The 18,149-nt window shown below is 46.7% G+C and overlaps 1 protein-coding gene across 1 annotated transcript in view; it reads right to left on the bottom strand.

Annotated features, from left to right (window-relative positions):
* LOC142492226 (vomeronasal type-2 receptor 26-like) overlaps positions 1-18,149 on the bottom strand; it is a 100,630-nt gene that overhangs the window by 52,582 nt on the left and 29,899 nt on the right. Inside the window, exon 3 of the mRNA XM_075594896.1 lies at positions 84-207. Coding sequence (XP_075451011.1) covers positions 84-207 — 124 coding nt within the window. The remainder of the gene's footprint in view (positions 1-83; positions 208-18,149) is intronic.

Genomic DNA, 18,149 nt, shown 5'->3' with positions numbered 1-18,149 from the left:
TTCTGATTAGCAACTCTAGCAGTGTGACCTAAACCAGGTGATGGGCAGCAAAACAGAATATGACTGAGTTAGGGGTTACTAACCAGTGCTGTTGGAGATCTCCCCCTCTGTGCATTGAACACAGTCATAGCAGCATCTGGGTCTTCCTTCCTGCTGAGCTTTTCTGTACCCAGGCAGGCAGCTCTCAGTGCACACAGAGCGGGGTTTCTAAAAAATACAATGGAAAGTCATGAGTCACATATAATAATGTTTTATTTCTAGCATTGCGCAGAATGAGTAATACAGCCTTTCCCTGTTACATACTCATACAGTGGCCGTTATTCGATCAAATCACGGTGCCAATTTCACCTGCTCTGCTGTACTCCACGTGGCATGAACGCGGCCAATCGCCCCAGGCACCGGTGCTTATCGCGGATACTTTATTTGAATTTCACGGATTCTGTTTCTTTGGTTGCAATGAAATGAATGAATTGCAATGTGTACAGCACTGTGCTACTGTATCTATTTCATGTGTCTATTTTATGTGTTTAAAAAACAGAACACTAAAATGCAATTTTCTACACTCGCTACACTCACAGGAACTCGCGAGAAGTTTGGAAGACATCCCATGTCATGACATCGGTATTCCGATATACACAACGCGTGAAGAGGTCGAATAACGGCGGTTTTATCAGTAGTGTCATACAATGGAAAGCCATGAGTCCCATATAATAATGTTTCATTTCTAGCATTGCTGCATACACAGCGCAGAATAAGTAATACAGCCGTTCCCTGTTACATAGTGTCAGCGCATAAAGGGTCTAACTTTTGGGGCAGTATGGCCTCGTGGTAGGGTCAGTAAGAGTCGAAAGGTATGTTTTTAGACTTTAAACCTGCAGTTGTTTACTTTCCAAAATAAAACAAATAGGCACACTTTCCTTTTAAGGCAAAATCAAAACCTACTCCCTGTAAGGATCAGCGTTAGGTCCCACCACTGCAACAAGCTCCATCAGACCAGGGAAGCTACTCCCAGGTGCCACGTCATCAGACAAGAGGACACTGCCATATCCAGGCCCCACCCCTGCACCACGTCCTGTGATGCTTTACGCACAAAGTGAACCACGCACCAGTGTTGTGCAACTAACAGCACACAACGAGTTAATCGTTACTCACATCATCCTTAATCAAATGCACCTGCAGCTCTTTCTGCCTCCACTCCACCATTGGCCGCTCACTACTGAGTGGGTGTGGTGGTGGAAGGGTTAACCAGGCCAATAATAAAGGTATTATGCCCAGCTGGTTAACCCTAAACTGTGTTGGGACAGAAGGGGTTAAAATGTATTGCCAACATAACACCATGTTTTCCCCTACACTACCTTTATTTTCCCTGATTTGCAGCTTAGCAGCTAGCTGCAGTTAAAGGAATGAATGAAAAATGTGCTAACTGTATTTGCAGCACAAGGGGGAGCTGCTGGCACTGTGCCAAGTGCTGATTGAAGTAGTGTGACTGTGAATAAGTAACTGTGTTAAAGATAAGTATCAGTTTTCAGACCCCAGACATTGAAATCACAAAGTCAATTGAATAAGTGGTCTGCGGTTTAGCTGAAGTGCCTTCTTGATACTTACTATCCTGCTGTCTCGTTATCCACTTGAGCTGAATTGGTGGCTCCCGTCTGCGGTTACTGATCAAAAGCCAGGACGGATACATTGTATGCCGGCTTGTAACCCAGACCGATTATAGATCAAACCGCAACCCATATCACAGAGCCCCTTCAATTAAGTGGATAGCTCACGCTAGGAAAGATCTAGCTCTCTAATTTTTGGAGTGCAGCTAGTGGAAAAGAAACCATTAAGATACACATGAGTTTTATGTTTGTTCCATACACAGAACATAGATTTATCAATAAAATGTATTTCAATGAGTTTTAAATGTACAGGCAGGAATCTTTTCCTGCCAGCCCGGCAATGAATCTATTAACACGCCCCTGTGTTATAGATGAATGAGCTGAGGGATTTTTCATCTCCGAACTTCAAAAGGCACCCTGCTAAGGTGTGCCCCAGTGTCTATGAGAAGTCCGGAGTTGAAAAGCCTCAGAGACCTGAGGTGTTAGGGTACCCAGGATATTTGTAAGTGCCATATACCGGTGTGAAGTACGGACACTTCACACTTGGTAGCCAAACCCCAGACTTGCTGTCGTCAGGTAGAAGGTTGGGACCGGTATGTTAACTAGCTCAGGTGTCAAGTTGGCACATGCTCGGAGAAAACAGGGAAGCAACTTCTGCCCTCTTTGCAAACTACTGGCAAGTCTGGGATAGGTGGGAAACATTGTTCAAACGGGAAGATTGACTGTGGATGTTAGGGATAGGGCGCTAAACCCTATAAACATGCCTGCAGTCCAGTCTTAGTGAGATTCACCTAAGAGCAACCAAGAAACGTCCAAGATTTAGCATCAACGGTTCTGGAGTGTGAGGGATTAACCTACATCGTAACGAAGGTTTACACCCTCTACCAGAATTAGCTTGAGCTGGGGATTCACATTACATTACAAAATCTTTCCCTTCAGCAATGATATAGGGGTGACAAGTTGCGCCCCTAGCCAAGGACTGTCACACGACTCAAAGCTCGCACCTACTTGCATGAGTGCAGGGGTGTCCAGAGACTTTGTTTCGTTCAATGGACATTTGATTTCGTTTCCCCATCCCAGTAAGTGTTTTATCCAGTGTAATTGTGAATTTTGTGTGTTTGTCTGAAAATAAATAAAGTACAATGTATTTTGCCCTTCTTGTTGTGCTCAATCCAGAATCCCGGTATAAATGTGTTGGTAAAACCTGGTCTACCGTGACAGTGGGCGGTTAAGCTCTTCGCTGCTAGCTGATCATTGGGCACCTGCCGTTTATATGCTCAAAGAAACTCGTGGGGAGCGCAGATGTCACCGTATGTGGAAAAAATGAAAATATATAGTGTAGTATGTTCTACAGGAAAAACAACTTCAAAAATCACAAGTGGGGACTCTCAATTTCTTAATAAAATACCAGCAGTGTGTAAGTAGTATGGAAGACTTTCTTGATATGAAGTGCCAGGCTTCAGCAGGACAGACTCTCAATAAAAGAGATGACACTCTTAGTGCAACATTGCATGTTCACTGTATATATATTTATAAAGCAATAAATATTACACTCACATTTAGCACTATGTGCATAGACACATAAAAATTAAAGGAGCGCAGCTTTCGAGTTCGCTTTCAACCCCACTCCCGAGATCGTGCCGCATCACTTCCGGTTTGGTCCATCGCGTCACTTCCAGTTGCGAAAGATCGCAGAATTGGCAAAAGGGGACATCCTTTCAAATGTTTTTTGTTTGTTGGTTTGTTTTTTGTTTGTTGGTTTGTTTTTTGTTTTAGATAGATTATGGTAAATAGTTTAGGAGTAATTATTATATGTCATGGAGTGAAATGTTAGTTTGCCACATTTAGTGATTTGAGTGAAAGCACTGTGTCTGTGTTCTACGGGACATCACAGTGTATGAAATACCTATTAGAGGTACTGTATGGAATATTATTTTAAGATTCTTTTGTAACCAGTTTAAATGATTGTACTGTATAGTTCACTAATATATTTTTTACCAGACCAAAGTATTAGTTGTGGCCCCCCGAGGTTTGTGAGAACCAATATGAACAAAAGTAGAATATGTGACTAAAAATAAAAAGTTTAAATAAAGTATCTTGTTTTGCTTGCTGTTATAGAGAAGTCAGCAATTTTAATATATATATACAGTATATATATATATATATATATATATATAAAAGCAAAAAATTGTAGCGCCAAAAACAGTAACGTGATATATTATATAATAAGTGAACTATAGTTCCATCAATCAAATGGATTGTGTAAAGTGCATGATAATATATATATAATTACATATAAATATAAACTATACTGCCTAATAAACTCTATTAAAACACAACCAATATAAATAAGCTTAAAAGTGCAAAAAGGTGCTAAAAAAAGAACAAGAAAAATGTATAAAAAAGTACAACCAGTCCTTCAATAGTTAGTCCATAGTGGTGGGTATTTGATGTAGATAAAGGGGTCTTTGGCTGCTCTCACACTATTCTTATAGAGTATTCCCTAGCGGGAAATTTAACTCACGGGCAACGCCGGGTCTCTCAGCTAGTATATATATATATATATATATATATATATATATATATATATATATATATATATATATATAAAAATATATATATATATATATAAAATGAGAGACCCGGCGTTGCCCGTGAGTTAAATTTCCCGCTAGGAAAGGTGGGGGGGGGGTATGGGGGGGTGGGTTGTTGGGGGTGTGTGTGGGGGGTTTGGTTTGTGGGGGGGTGGGGGGGGTTTACGTGTATTTGGTGCCGACAGGAAGGCTTTATTTTAAAGGTTAAGCAGTGTGGCGCATGAGGCCTAAGGTGAGTTGGGGGTGGGGTGTTTGTGGGGGGTTGTGGGGTTTTTGGGGGGAGGGGGGGTGGTAGGGTGGGGGGGGGTGGGTTTGTGTCGCACCGGAGTGTTTGTGGAGTGTTGTGTTGCACGGTATATTAATTAATTTGGTGCTGACAGGAAGGCTTTATTTTTCTGGTGTAGTAGTGTGTCGCATGAGGCTGAAGGTGAGTGGGGGGGGTTGTGGTGGTGGGGGGGGGGGGGTTGTGGTGTGGGGGGGGGTTGTGTGGCACCGGAGTGTTTGCAAACAGTATATAAATGTACAGGGAAAGGCCGTTATAACGCGCCTCGTTATACGGCGAAATAAATAAATAAATAAATTTGTAAATTGAAATAAATGTTTTTATTTTGTATTTTTTGCACAGTGCACACACTGCACACACTGTCACTGCACAGACTGCACACACACTGCTCACTGCACACACAGGGCCTCATGCAGTAAGCCCCGATACAAAATTTTCGGCACGAATTGCGAAAATGTTTTTTTTGGGCGATTTGCCCTCGCAGTATTCAGTAAGGGCCGAATCCTTCCGATCCCTGCTGAAGCACTGCGAAAGCAAAGCTGCCGATGACCTGTGGCGATACAGCCTGGCTCCCGATAAGGCTCCCGATAAGCCTTTGGTGCCGATAGATGTTTGCAGCTGAGAGAGACAAGCCGCTCTCTCAGCGCAAACATAGGCACCAAAAAAAGTATTTAAAAACAACTTTTATTCATACTGTACATGTGCAGGGGGTCTTCGGAGCTCAACCGCGTTGGTTTGAGGTCCGGGGACCCGCTGCCCCCCGAGATACAGGCCCCTTTATGAGGTGCCGGTATCCCTCGGCGTTTAAAAGTCCCGATCACGTGACCGCGACCTGTAAACAAACCAGAGGGATACCGGCACCCATAAAGGGGCCTGTATCTCGGGGGGCAGGGGGTCCCCGGACCTCAAACCAACGCGGTTCTGCTCCGGAGACCCTCTGCACATGTACAGTATGAATAAAATACACACACATCAATAAAGACTCGTTCCTTACCTTGGCGGCTATGTGCAACCGTAATGAAGCAGCATGAATGTCTTTTTAATTATACTGTACAGTGAGCAGGGGGTCCCCTGAGCTGAACCGCATTGCTTTGTGGAGCAGGGACCCCCTGCTTCCCGAGTTACAGGCCCCGGTATGTGTCATCGGGTGGCAGTGTCGCCGCCATGTTTATAGCGTCCCCGCAATAAACATGGCGTCCACACTGTAACCGATGGCCCAAACCAGGGCCTGTAACTCGGGAGGCAGGGGGTCTCTGAGCCACAAATAAATGCGCTTCAGCTCAGGGGGCCTCCTGCTTCCGCACAATATTATTAAAATACATTAATGCTGCTTCATTACCATAGCGGATAGCCGCTAAGGCAATGAAGGGGTTAACGCATAGTAGCATGTTTATTGGGGACAAATGCCCCCAATAAACATAGCAGCAATACACAACATACAGTATAGTAATGGGCACAATGACTATTATCCACAAATGGATAATAGTGCAGTTGTCCATTTAAAATACATACACAACAATAAAGACATTAAATACATATAGCACTCACCCATGTCCCACTGCCACGATGAAGGCCATCCTCATCTTCATCCTGCCCATGCCCCATCCGCTTCTGCAAAACAAACACAAGAATTACAACATCCAAATTAATGTCCCCTAACCCCTTAATCGCCATAGCGGTTATTAACCGCTACAGTTATTAAGGGGTTAAGCCACCATCACCCACATACCCTCCCCCACAAAGCCCCCCAACCACCCTCACCCAATACCCACAGCGGAGTCCTACCAAATACCCTTGGGCCTAATACCCCCTCCCCCAGCACATACAGTACAATAATGTGCCAAATAACTATTATCCACATAGGGATAATACATTATTTGGCCATTATTAAACACATTCAATACCGTTAAAATGTAAAGAAAATTGTACTAACCTCATCAATAAGAAGTCTCCGTCGCCAGCATCATCCTTGGTGTCCGTTGCCAACATTATAAATAGCCACAACATTTGAATATCATTAACATAACACTGAACCCCTTAATCACCTTATCGGGTACTAACCTGAAAGGTAATTAAGGGGTGAAGCCATCCTGCAATGCCTACAACAGTTATGCATAACATCCTCAGTGAAATAAAAACCAATTGCCTAACCAAATTCCATTTAATCATTCAATCTGTAGGCTCACATGCCTCATAAAACATTGCATTTACAGTGTATACATGTAGCATAACATGTAAACTGCATGTACACGCTGCAAATCAATGTTAACAATACAATAATCTCACTCAAATCGCCATACATCACAAGAAGTATATTATTTAATCCAATAAACTCACCATCAATGAATTACCACACATCACTTACATCCCTAAACAATTAAAATACCATCCATACCAATTACACATTGAACTAAAGCTATCCTAACAGAGAACAACTTCAAAACATAGTCAAAAGTACACCAACAATTACAATATACTAAAGCAAGGCTTTCCATATCCTACTGTACGGCCTGGAAGCCCAAAACTTACATCTGTCTAAAAATAAAATACATTTAGTACACATCAATGCATAGCCACAATGATTAACAATACAGAATTAGAAGCTTTAACAACACTATCATTTCTTACCCTGTATATATATCTGTACACATACATACAGACATACATACAGTGGGAAGAAATGATATGCATTATAAAAAATGAAAACATGAAAAAGCAACACAAAAAACAGTTACATTAAGTACATTTCTTTATTTAACTTACCATTACTTGCCCCCACCGACTCCCGTTGATCAGCTTACTCACGTACCAATCCACGACACCATCCACGACACCATCCACGACACCATCCACGACACAATCCAGGAACAAATCCACGAACCAAACCAGGAACCAATCCAAGAACAAGTGCAGGAACCAATCCAGGAAGCAAGCCACGAAGAAATCCACGAAACAATCCACGACACGATCCAGGAACAGGAACCCATAAAAGAAAAGAAAAAAACAAATTAAACATTAAAATAATAAAACATGACAATCAAGGGTTGTACTAGTTTTATTCTTAGTGAATCTGTATTAAAATACCTTGTTCCGGGGTCTTCTTGATGTCCGGTGCCACGCCCTGGTCTTCAGTCTTCAGGAGGAGGTCCGTCCTCCTCGGCATCTGCCTTCAAAATGAGACGACATAGGCTTTTAAAGGCCTATGACGTCACATTTGTCGTCATATGGTTCCCACGGCCCTGATTGGGCCGTGAAAACCATGTGTTTTGGCCGATGTAAAAAAATTGATGACGTCACTTAAAGGCAATGCCAGCACAGCCAATCAGAATGGCTTTGCTGCTATTGCCTTTAAGAAAACGTCATGAAATGACACATGGCCGGACTCACATGGTAAGCCAGCCAATCAGAGCGTGGCAACTCCATCCCTACTCTGATTGGCTGGCTTACCATGTGAGTCCGGCCATGTGTCATTTCATGACGTTTTCTTAAAGGCAATAGCAGCAAAGCCATTCTGATTGGCTGTGCTGGCATTGCCTTTAAGTGACGTCATCAATTTTTTTACATCGGCCAAAACACATGGTTTTCACGGCCCAATCAGGGCCGTGGTGTGAGGGTTTGGGAGTCACGCCGCCCTCGGCGTGCTCCTCACTCACCTACAGCTCCGACGGTGATCCCCGCAGCACACTCTCATTCCCTCACCGGAGCACCGGTCACTGCTTCACGTGGGCGCGCGCGCGCACGCCAGGACTGCACTTCTAATCTCGGGCTGATGGCTTCACCCGGTCACGCGCACGCAAACCCTGCTATACGGAGGCCTGGCCACACGACGTCGCTCCAACCCCTTAAAGGTACAGCGCATCAAAACATTGCTGCAATCAAATGCACTCAGACTACTGGGCTTTATGGCTCCTCCCATGGGACTCATTCTGGACCTATCCCTGCGGTAGCCTGGCCCTTCCACACACCTCCACCTTGCTGCACTGCTATTGGACCCTCTCTCCTATATATACCTGGCAGAATCACTGACTCGTTGGCTGAGCATAGAACCAGTTGTTCTCACCTCTCTCTGCCTCCTTATTCTATTTCGCAGACTTCCTCGTGAACTGAACCGGCTTCCGCTACGTCTTCCTGTACCTCTGGCATCCCGAACTCGGCATACGGCTACACGACTCTCCGCACCTCTGGAATCCCGATCCTGGCTTACGGTAAACGACAACGTCCCTCTCTCTAACCCCGGACCTGGCTAACGGCCTCTCTACCTACCGTACCTCTCCTACCCCGATCCGGAATCCCAGACCACTCTTCAATCAAGACGTGCCCTCGTGGCTGTGGGTGGCGTTCTTTCCTATCCCACCTCAGCACCGCGGTCCCGTCTCGTTTGTGGTGAGCACATCCTTACATTATGCTCAGCCCACCAAAAATGGACCCCGCTGAGGTGGAGCGGACTTTAAATGCCCATACTGCTCTTTTTACAAGATTAGAGTCTTATCTGGACCAATCTGATAAACGAATGGATGCTTTACAGCAAAGCGTCCACGCCCTTACTCTTCAAGTTCGAGGCCTCACGCGCCAATCTCCACCCGTGGCACCGGCAAATCCTTTCCCGATACCTCCGTTCACTCCAGAACCACGTATTCCTCCTCCCAAACACTACGCGGGGGATCCACAAGGATGCCGGGGTTTCATTAACCAATGTCTCGTTCAATTTCGTCTCTCCCCCTCTCGCTTTGTGTCTTCTGTCTCCAAGGTTGGCTACATCTACTCCCTTCTCACCGACCAGGCACTGGCATGGGCCTCTCCCATCTGGGAACAACAGGGGGCTCTCACGCAGGACATCGATCTTTTCGTCGAGGAATTCCGAAGAGTTTTCGATACTCCAGCACGGAAGTTAACGGCAGCTTCTGCTCTACACCACATAACTCAAGGAGATCGTTCGGTTGCCGTGTATGCCGTGGAGTTCCGCACTCTTGCTGCTGAGACGGGTTGGAACAACGAGGCTCTATCTTCTGCGTTCTGGCAAGGTCTGGCTGAAACTCTAAAGGATGAACTCGCCGCACGAGATCGTCCTACTAACCTGGAGGAGTTAATCGCTCTGGCTATCCGTGTGGATCAGCGCCTACTGGAGCGGAGATACGAACGTTCTCATTACCGTCAACGGGTTCCAAGAAGTCTTGCTCCCACCTTCGTGGCTCCGTCACCTTCTTCCGGGGACATTCCTGAACCAATGCAGTTGGGGGGCAACAGGCTGTCGTCTGCTGAGAAGCAACGTCGGCGCACGGCCGGACTTTGTATGTATTGTGGCAATTCCACTCACGCTTTACCCCAGTGTCCCCACAGACCGGGAAACGCCAGCTCCCAATGAGATCCCGGAGAGTTTCATTGGGAATACTGACCCTTTCTCCCATCGTCCAAAACATCCTTCCTACCAGGATAGTCTTGCCTATAATACTGTCTGGAGAAGGGTTTCACACCCGGGCACGTGCGTTCATTGATTCCGGTTCTGCAGGTAATTTCATTGATGAGACTTTTGCTAGACAGAACAATATTCCATTTATCAACAGGAGGACGCCTGTAGGTCTGGAGGCCATTGACGGTCGACCTCTAAATCCGGCATTCATCACACTACAGACGGTACCTCTTCTACTGCAGTTCGTCGACGTCCATACGGAGATCATTACTCTCGATGTAATCCACACTCCCTCTGCTGAGTTGATTTTGGGTCTTCCTTGGCTCCAACTTCATAATCCTCGCATCGACTGGACGGATCGGGAACCTGTACAGTGGGCTCCTTCTTGTGTCAAGACATGTACCAGGGTTTTCCAGAAGATCGGTGGCGTATCTACCATATCAGAGAAGATCAACTCCTTACCTTCTGTGTACTGGGAATTTCGTGACGTATTCGATAAAGCACGTTCCGAGGTACTACCACCGCATCGGTCTTTTGATTGTCCCATTGACCTACTTCCTGGAGCACCTCTTCCCAGGGGAAGATCCTACCCTCTCTCTCTTCCAGAGACTAAAGCCATGAACATTTATATTGCCGAGAACTTAGAAAGGGGTTTCATCAGAAAATCTTCCTCCCCGGTCGGAGCAGGATTCTTCTTCGTCAAGAAGAAGGACGGTTCTCTCCGTCTATGCATCGACTACCGGGGTTTGAATAATATCACACGCAAAAATCGATACCCTCTGCCTTTGATTCCGGAACTCTTCGACCGCCTCCAGGGAGCTACTATCTTTTCTAAACTGGACCTGAGAGGTGATTACAATTTAGTAAGGATACGAGAGGGGGACGAGTGGAAGACTGCTTTTAACACCCATGACGGCCACTACGAGTATCTGGTTATGCCATTCGGTTTGTGCAACGCACCAGCAGTTTTTCAGGATTTTGTTAACGAGATCTTTCGGGACATTCTTAATTCATTTCTTATTGTTTACTTAGATGACATCCTCATCTTTTCTAAATCCGTTCAAGAACACATCGACCATGTTCAACAAGTGCTGTTACGCCTTCGGGAGAACCATCTCTTTGCGAAATTGGAGAAATGTCAGTTCCACCTCAAATCGGTGGCGTTTTTGGGATACGTTATCTCTGACTCCGGTTTCAACATGGATCCAGAGAAACTTAAGGCTATTTTGGACTGGCCTCGTCCTACCACTCTCAAAGCCGTGCAACGCTTTCTGGGTTTTGCAAACTATTACCGACGTTTCATCCGCAATTTTTCCTCTACAGTATCTCCCATAACGGCTCTCACTAAGAAAGGTGTAGATCCTTCATCATGGTCTGAAACCGCCATACGGGCATTTGATCTGCTAAAAAAGGCTTTTGTGTCTGCTCCCATCCTCAACCACCCGGATCCTAAACTTCCATTTACCTTGGAGGTAGATGCATCGGACATCGGGGCTGGGGCCGTCTTGTCACAGAGGACATCTCCCTTAGCTAAACTGCATCCATGTGCCTTCTTTTCGAAGAAATTTTCGGCCGCAGAACGGAATTATGATGTCGGGAACCGGGAGCTTTTGGCGATCAAATTGGCACTAGAAGAGTGGAGACACTTCTTAGAAGGTACTGAGACACCTATAACCATTCTTACAGACCATAAGAACCTTCTCTACTTAGAAGGGGCACGTCGTTTGAACTCTCGACAAGCCCGCTGGGCATTATTTTTTTCTCGATTCAATTTTCTCATCTCCTTCATCCCTGGCTCCAAAAATCTAAAGGCGGATGCTCTGTCTCGACAATTCATTGCTGAAGACAAGTCTGAAGAGCAGCTAGAGACTATTATTCCCTCTAGATGTATCCTGTCCGCCAACTCGTTTGATATCATGGGCAAGATCCAATCCGAGCAATCACAGATTCCTATGGGGCTCAAGGTTCCAGAGGGAAGACTCTACACGGCGCCTCAACACCGCAAAAGGGTTCTCGAGTGGTGCCATTCCTCTAAGTCTGCAGGACATCCAGGGATACGGAAAACCAACGACCTTGTTCAACGTACCTTCTGGTGGCCTGAGAGGGCTAAGGATGTGGAGGAGTTCGTCAAAGCATGTGGCACTTGTGCTCGCAATAAAGTACCCCGGGTTAGACCTGCAGGCCTTCTTCTTCCCTTACCCATTCCAGACCGTCCTTGGAACCATATTTCTATGGATTTCATTGTGGAGCTCCCAGACTCCAAAGGAAAGAATACCATCCTTGTGGTAATTGATCGTTTTTCCAAACAAACTCACCTGGTGCCCTTAAGGGGTCTTCCAAATTCCTCCAGGCTTGCGGACATTTTTATCCAGGAGATTTTTCGTCTTCACGGAGTACCTGCAACCATCGTCTCTGATCGTGGGTCCCAGTTTGTGTCAAGATTTTGGAGAGCCTTTTCTCGAAGGTTGGGTATTTCACTTCATTTTTCCTCGGGTTACCACCCACAGACCAATGGGCAGACGGAGAGGGCCAGCCAAAACCTGGAACAATACCTTCAGTGTTTCATAGCCGAGACTCAGGATGATTGGGTAGATCTACTTCCTTGGGCTGAGTTTGCTCTTAACTCCCTTCGCAATGACTCCACTCAAGAATCGCCCTTCTTCATAAATTATGGCTTTCACCCTTCCCGCCTACCCTTCTCTCCTATACCCTCAGGAGTACCAGCAGTTGATAAACGCATCTCCCGCTTAAAGGACTTATGGACAAGGACTCAGGAGAACTTAAGGGTGGCTACTGGGAGACAGAAACTTCAGGCAGATCGTCTTCGACGCCAGGTTCCGGAATTCGTCCCAGGAGACAGTGTTTGGCTTTCCTCCAGGAACATTCGTTTAAAGGTTCCTACCATGAAGTTAGCACCTAAGTTTCTCTGCCCCTTTCCTGTGGTCAAGAGGATTAATCCTGTGGCTTATCGTTTGCGTCTTCCACCCTCGTTGAAGATTCCTTCAGTCTTTCATGTTTCCTTACTTAAACCTGCATTCCGGAGTTCTCGCTTTTCTAAGTCCACGGCATCTCCACTTCCTCTTCTGGTCCAAGGTCAAGAGGAGTACGAGGTTCAGTTTATCCTGGATTCTAGGATCTCCAGAGGAGGGTTACAATATTTGGTTCACTGGAAGGGCTTTGGACCTGAGGAACGTTCCTGGATTTCCCACCGGGATCTCCACGCGCCTCGCCTCGTTCAGGCTTTCCATCGCAAGCATCCCTCCAAGCCATGTCATGGACGCCCGGAGGTCGCCCCTGAAGGGGGGGGTACTGTGAGGGTTTGGGAGTCACGCCGCCCTCGGCGTGCTCCTCACTCACCTACAGCTCCGACGGTGATCCCCGCAGCACACTCTCATTCCCTCACCGGAGCACCGGTCACTGCTTCACGTGGGCGCGCGCGCGCACGCCAGGACTGCACTTCTAATCTCGGGCTGACGGCTTCACCCGGTCACGCGCACGCAAACCCTGCTATACGGAGGCCTGGCCACACGACGTCGCTCCAACCCATTAAAGGTACAGCGCATCAAAACATTGCTGCAATCAAATGCACTCAGACTACTGGGCTTTATGGCTCCTCCCATGGGACTCATTCTGGACCTATCCCTGCGGTAGCCTGGCCCTTCCACACACCTCCACCTTGCTGCACTGCTATTGGACCCTCTCTCCTATATATACCTGGCAGAATCACTGACTCGTTGGCTGAGCATAGAACCAGTTGTTCTCACCTCTCTCTGCCTCCTTATTCTATTTCGCAGACTTCCTCGTGAACTGAACCGGCTTCCGCTACGTCTTCCTGTACCTCTGGCATCCCGAACTCGGCATACGGCTACACGACTCTCCGCACCTCTGGAATCCCGATCCTGGCTTACGGTAAACGACAACGTCCCTCTCTCTAACCCCGGACCTGGCTAACGGCCTCTCTACCTACCGTACCTCTCCTACCCCGATCCGGAATCCCAGACCACTCTTCAATCAAGACGTGCCCTCGTGGCTGTGGGTGGCGTTCTTTCCTATCCCACCTCAGCACCGCGGTCCCGTCTCGTTTGTGGTGAGCACATCCTTACACGTGGGAACCATATGACGACAAATGTGACGTCATAGGCCTTTAAAAGCCTATGTCGTCTCATTTTGAAGGCAGATGCCGAGGAGGACGGACCTCCTCCTGAAGACTGAAGACCAGGGCGTGGCACCGGACATCAAGAAGACCCCGGAACAAGGTATTTTAATACAGATTCACTAAGAATAAAACTAGTACAACCCTTGATTGTCATGTTTTATTATTTTAATGTTTAATTTGTTTTTTTCTTTTCTTTTATGGGTTCCTGTTCCTGGATCGTGTCGTGGATTGTTTCGTGGATTTCTTCGTGGCTTGCTTCCTGGATTGGTTCCTGCACTTGTTCTTGGATTGGTTCCTGGTTTGGTTCGTGGATTTGTTCCTGGATTGTGTCGTGGATGGTGTCGTGGATGGTGTCGTGGATGGTGTCGTGGATTGGTACGTGAGTAAGCTGATCAACGGGAGTCGGTGGGGGCAAGTAATGGTAAGTTAAATAAAGAAATGTACTTAATGTAACTGTTTTTTGTGTTGCTTTTTCATGTTTTCATTTTTTATAATGCATATCATTTCTTCCCACTGTATGTATGTCTGTATGTATGTGTACAGATATATATACAGGGTAAGAAATGATAGTGTTGTTAAAGCTTCTAATTCTGTATTGTTAATCATTGAGGCTATGCATTGATGTGTACTAAATGTATTTTATTTTTAGACAGATGTAAGTTTTGGGCTTCCAGGCCATACAGTAGGATATGGAAAGCCTTGCTTTAGTATATTGAAATTGTTGGTGTACTTTTGACTATGTTTTGAAGTTGTTCTCTGTTAGGATAGCTTTAGTTCATTGTGTAATTGGTATGGATGGTATTTTAATTGTTTAGGGATGTAAGTGATGTGTGGTAATTCATTGATGGTGAGTTTATTGGATTAAATAATATACTTCTTGTGATGTATGGCGATTTGAGTGAGATTATTGTATTGTTAACATTGATTTGCAGCGTGTACATGCAGTTTACATGTTATGCTACATGTTTACACTGTAAATGCAATGTTTTATGAGGCATGTGAGCCTACAGATTGAATGATTAAATGGAATTTGGTTAGGCAATTGGTTTTTATTTCACTGAGGATGTTATGCATAACTGTTGTAGGCATTGCAGGATGGCTTCACCCCTTAATTACCTTTCAGGTTAGTACCCGATAAGGTGATTAAGGGGTTCAGTGTTATGTTAATGATATTCAAATGTTGTGGCTATTTATAATGTTGGCAACGGACCCCAAGGATGATGCTGGCGACGGAGACTTCTTATTGATGAGGTTAGTACAATTTTCTTTACATTTTAACGGTATTGAATGTGTTTAATAATGGCCAAATAATGTATTATCCCTATGTGGATAATAGTTATTTGGCACATTATTGTACTGTATGTGCTGGGGGAGGGGGTATTAGGCCCAAGGGTATTTGGTAGGACTCCGCTGTGGGTATTGGGTGAGGGTGGTTGGGGGGCTTTGTGGGGGAGGGTATGTGGGTGATGGTGGCTTAACCCCTTAATAACTGTAGCGGTTAATAACCGCTATGGTGATTAAGGGGTTAGGGGACATTAATTTGGATGTTGTAATTCTTGTGTTTGTTTTGCAGAAGCGGATGGGGCATGGGCAGGATGAAGATGAGGAAGGCCTTCATCGTGGCAGTGGGACATGGGTGAGTGCTATATGTATTTAAAGTCTTTATTGTTGTGTATGTATTGTAAATGGACAACTGCACTATTATCCATTTGTGGATAATAGTCATTCTGCCCATTACTATACTGTATGTTAGGGGGGTATAGGTGTTGTTGGGTATATATATATATATATATATATATATATATATATATAATTATTTAATTATTTATTTATTTCGTTATTGTGTGGCTGGGGTGTGTTTTTTTATTATTGTGGGTAGTGGGGGTGTGTGAAGGGGGCATTAGCCCCAACGGTGGTTGTTTAGGGCTTGTGGGTGGGTAGCGGGAGGCCTTAACCCCTTCAGGACCGTAGCGGTATTAACCGCTACGGTCGTGAAGGGGTTAAGTGCCCCCGCATCCCCCCCGCAAGTCCTAAACTCACACCCAGGGCCAAATACCCCCCTAACCCATCCCCGCTACCCACAATAACGCTGGCACGGTGGGTTAACCCCTTCATTGCCTTAGCGGTTAGCCGCTAAGGTAATGAAGTGGCTTTTAAATGCCTTTTTCCTGCCTCGGATGCATGCCGGGGGGCTCCGGTGCGGGTATCAGCTCCGGAGACCCCCGGCATCAATCACAGGCAGGAAAAAGGGCTGATTTTTCCTAAGTGTCGCCCTTGCCGATGCTTCTCCTTCAGCAAGTTGCCAACTTTAGTTGGCGGGCTGGATTGGCCATAAAATCTCCAATCTGGCCTGCCGATCAGCACAGAAAAGCTGATCGGGGCTTACTGAATTCAGGCGGGAAAAAAAAGTCCCGATAAGTGGCTTATCGGCAGCCGGGTGGCGAAATTTTTTTTTTCGGAAGAAAAGTTGCCGATAATTCCCACTTATCGGGGCTTACTGAATCAGGAGGGCAAAAAACGGCTATAAAATGCCGAAAAAGCCTTATCGGGGCTTACTGCATGAGGCCCACAGTGCTCACACTGACACACACTGCTCATACTGCACACACACTGCTCATTGTTCACATTGCACACACTGCACACTGCACACACACACTGCACACTGCACACACACTGCTCATTGCTCGCACTGACGCACACTGCACACACACAGCTCACAGTGACACACACTGCACACACACTGGTCACACTGACACACACTGCACACTGCACACACACTGCTCACTGCTCACACTGCACACACACATACACAGCTCATTGCTGACACTGACACACACTGCACACTGCACACACACTGCTCACACTGCACACACACTGCTCACACTGACACACACTGCTCACACTGACACACACTGCATACTGCACACACACTGCTCAATGGTCACACTGCACACTGCACACACACTGCTCAGACTGACACACACTGCATACTGCACACACACTGCTCATTGGTCACACTGCACACACTGACACACTGCTCATTGCTCACACTGCACACAGTTCACACACACTGCTCATTGCTCACACTGCACACACTGCACACTGCACACACACTGCTCACACTGACACACACTGCACACTGCACACACACTGCTCACACTGCACACACAGTGGTCATTGCTCACACTGCACACACTGACACACTGCTCATTGCTCACACTGCACAGTGCATCACACACACACACACACACACACACACACACACACACACACACACACACACACACACACACACACACACACACACACACACACACACACACACACACACACACACACACACAGTGTTACACAGACTCACACACAATCACACACAGTCACACACACTTACACACACTTTCACACAGTTTCAAACAGTTTCACGCAGTCATAGACACTTACACAGACTTACACACACTCACACACACTCTCACACTGTGAAACACTTACACACACTGTCACACAAAGTTACACACAGTCACACACAGTCACAGACACTTACACACAGTTTCACACAGTCACAGACACTTACACACACTTACACACACTCACAGACACTCACACACAGTCTCACACAATTACACACACCAGCACCAACACCCGCTCCCCCCCCTCCTCCTGCACAGGCAGCGGGGACAACGGTGGGGAGAAGGTGAAGCGGGGACCAGAGGGGCATCCCCCCTCCCATCTCACGTCCCGCAGCCTGTCACGCGGTGACAGGGGGGAGCCGGGACCGGAGGGGCATCCCCCCTCCCATCTCACGTCCCACAGCCTGTCACGCGGTGACAGGGGGGAGCCGGGAGCGGAGGGGCATGCCCCCTCCCATCTCACGTCCCGCGGCCTGTCACGCGGTGACGGGGGGAGCCGGGACCTGAGGGGCATCCCCCCTCCCATCTCACGTCCCGCGGCCTGTCACGTGGTGACAGGGGGGAGCCGGGACCGGAGGGGCATCCCCCCTCCCATCTCCTGTCCTGCGGTGTGAAGGGGTGAAGACGCGCTGATGCGGCGGCCATTTTGTATTTTCCGCGACCCTGTTATAAGGGGTTTTACGACAGGAAGGCTTTAT

The sequence above is a fragment of the Ascaphus truei genome, chromosome 4 (assembly GCF_040206685.1).
Source record: "Ascaphus truei isolate aAscTru1 chromosome 4, aAscTru1.hap1, whole genome shotgun sequence".
Taxonomy (NCBI): Eukaryota; Metazoa; Chordata; class Amphibia; order Anura; family Ascaphidae; genus Ascaphus; species Ascaphus truei.
Note: the sequence above shows the minus strand (reverse complement) of the source record. Positions and strands in the feature narration are given on the sequence as shown.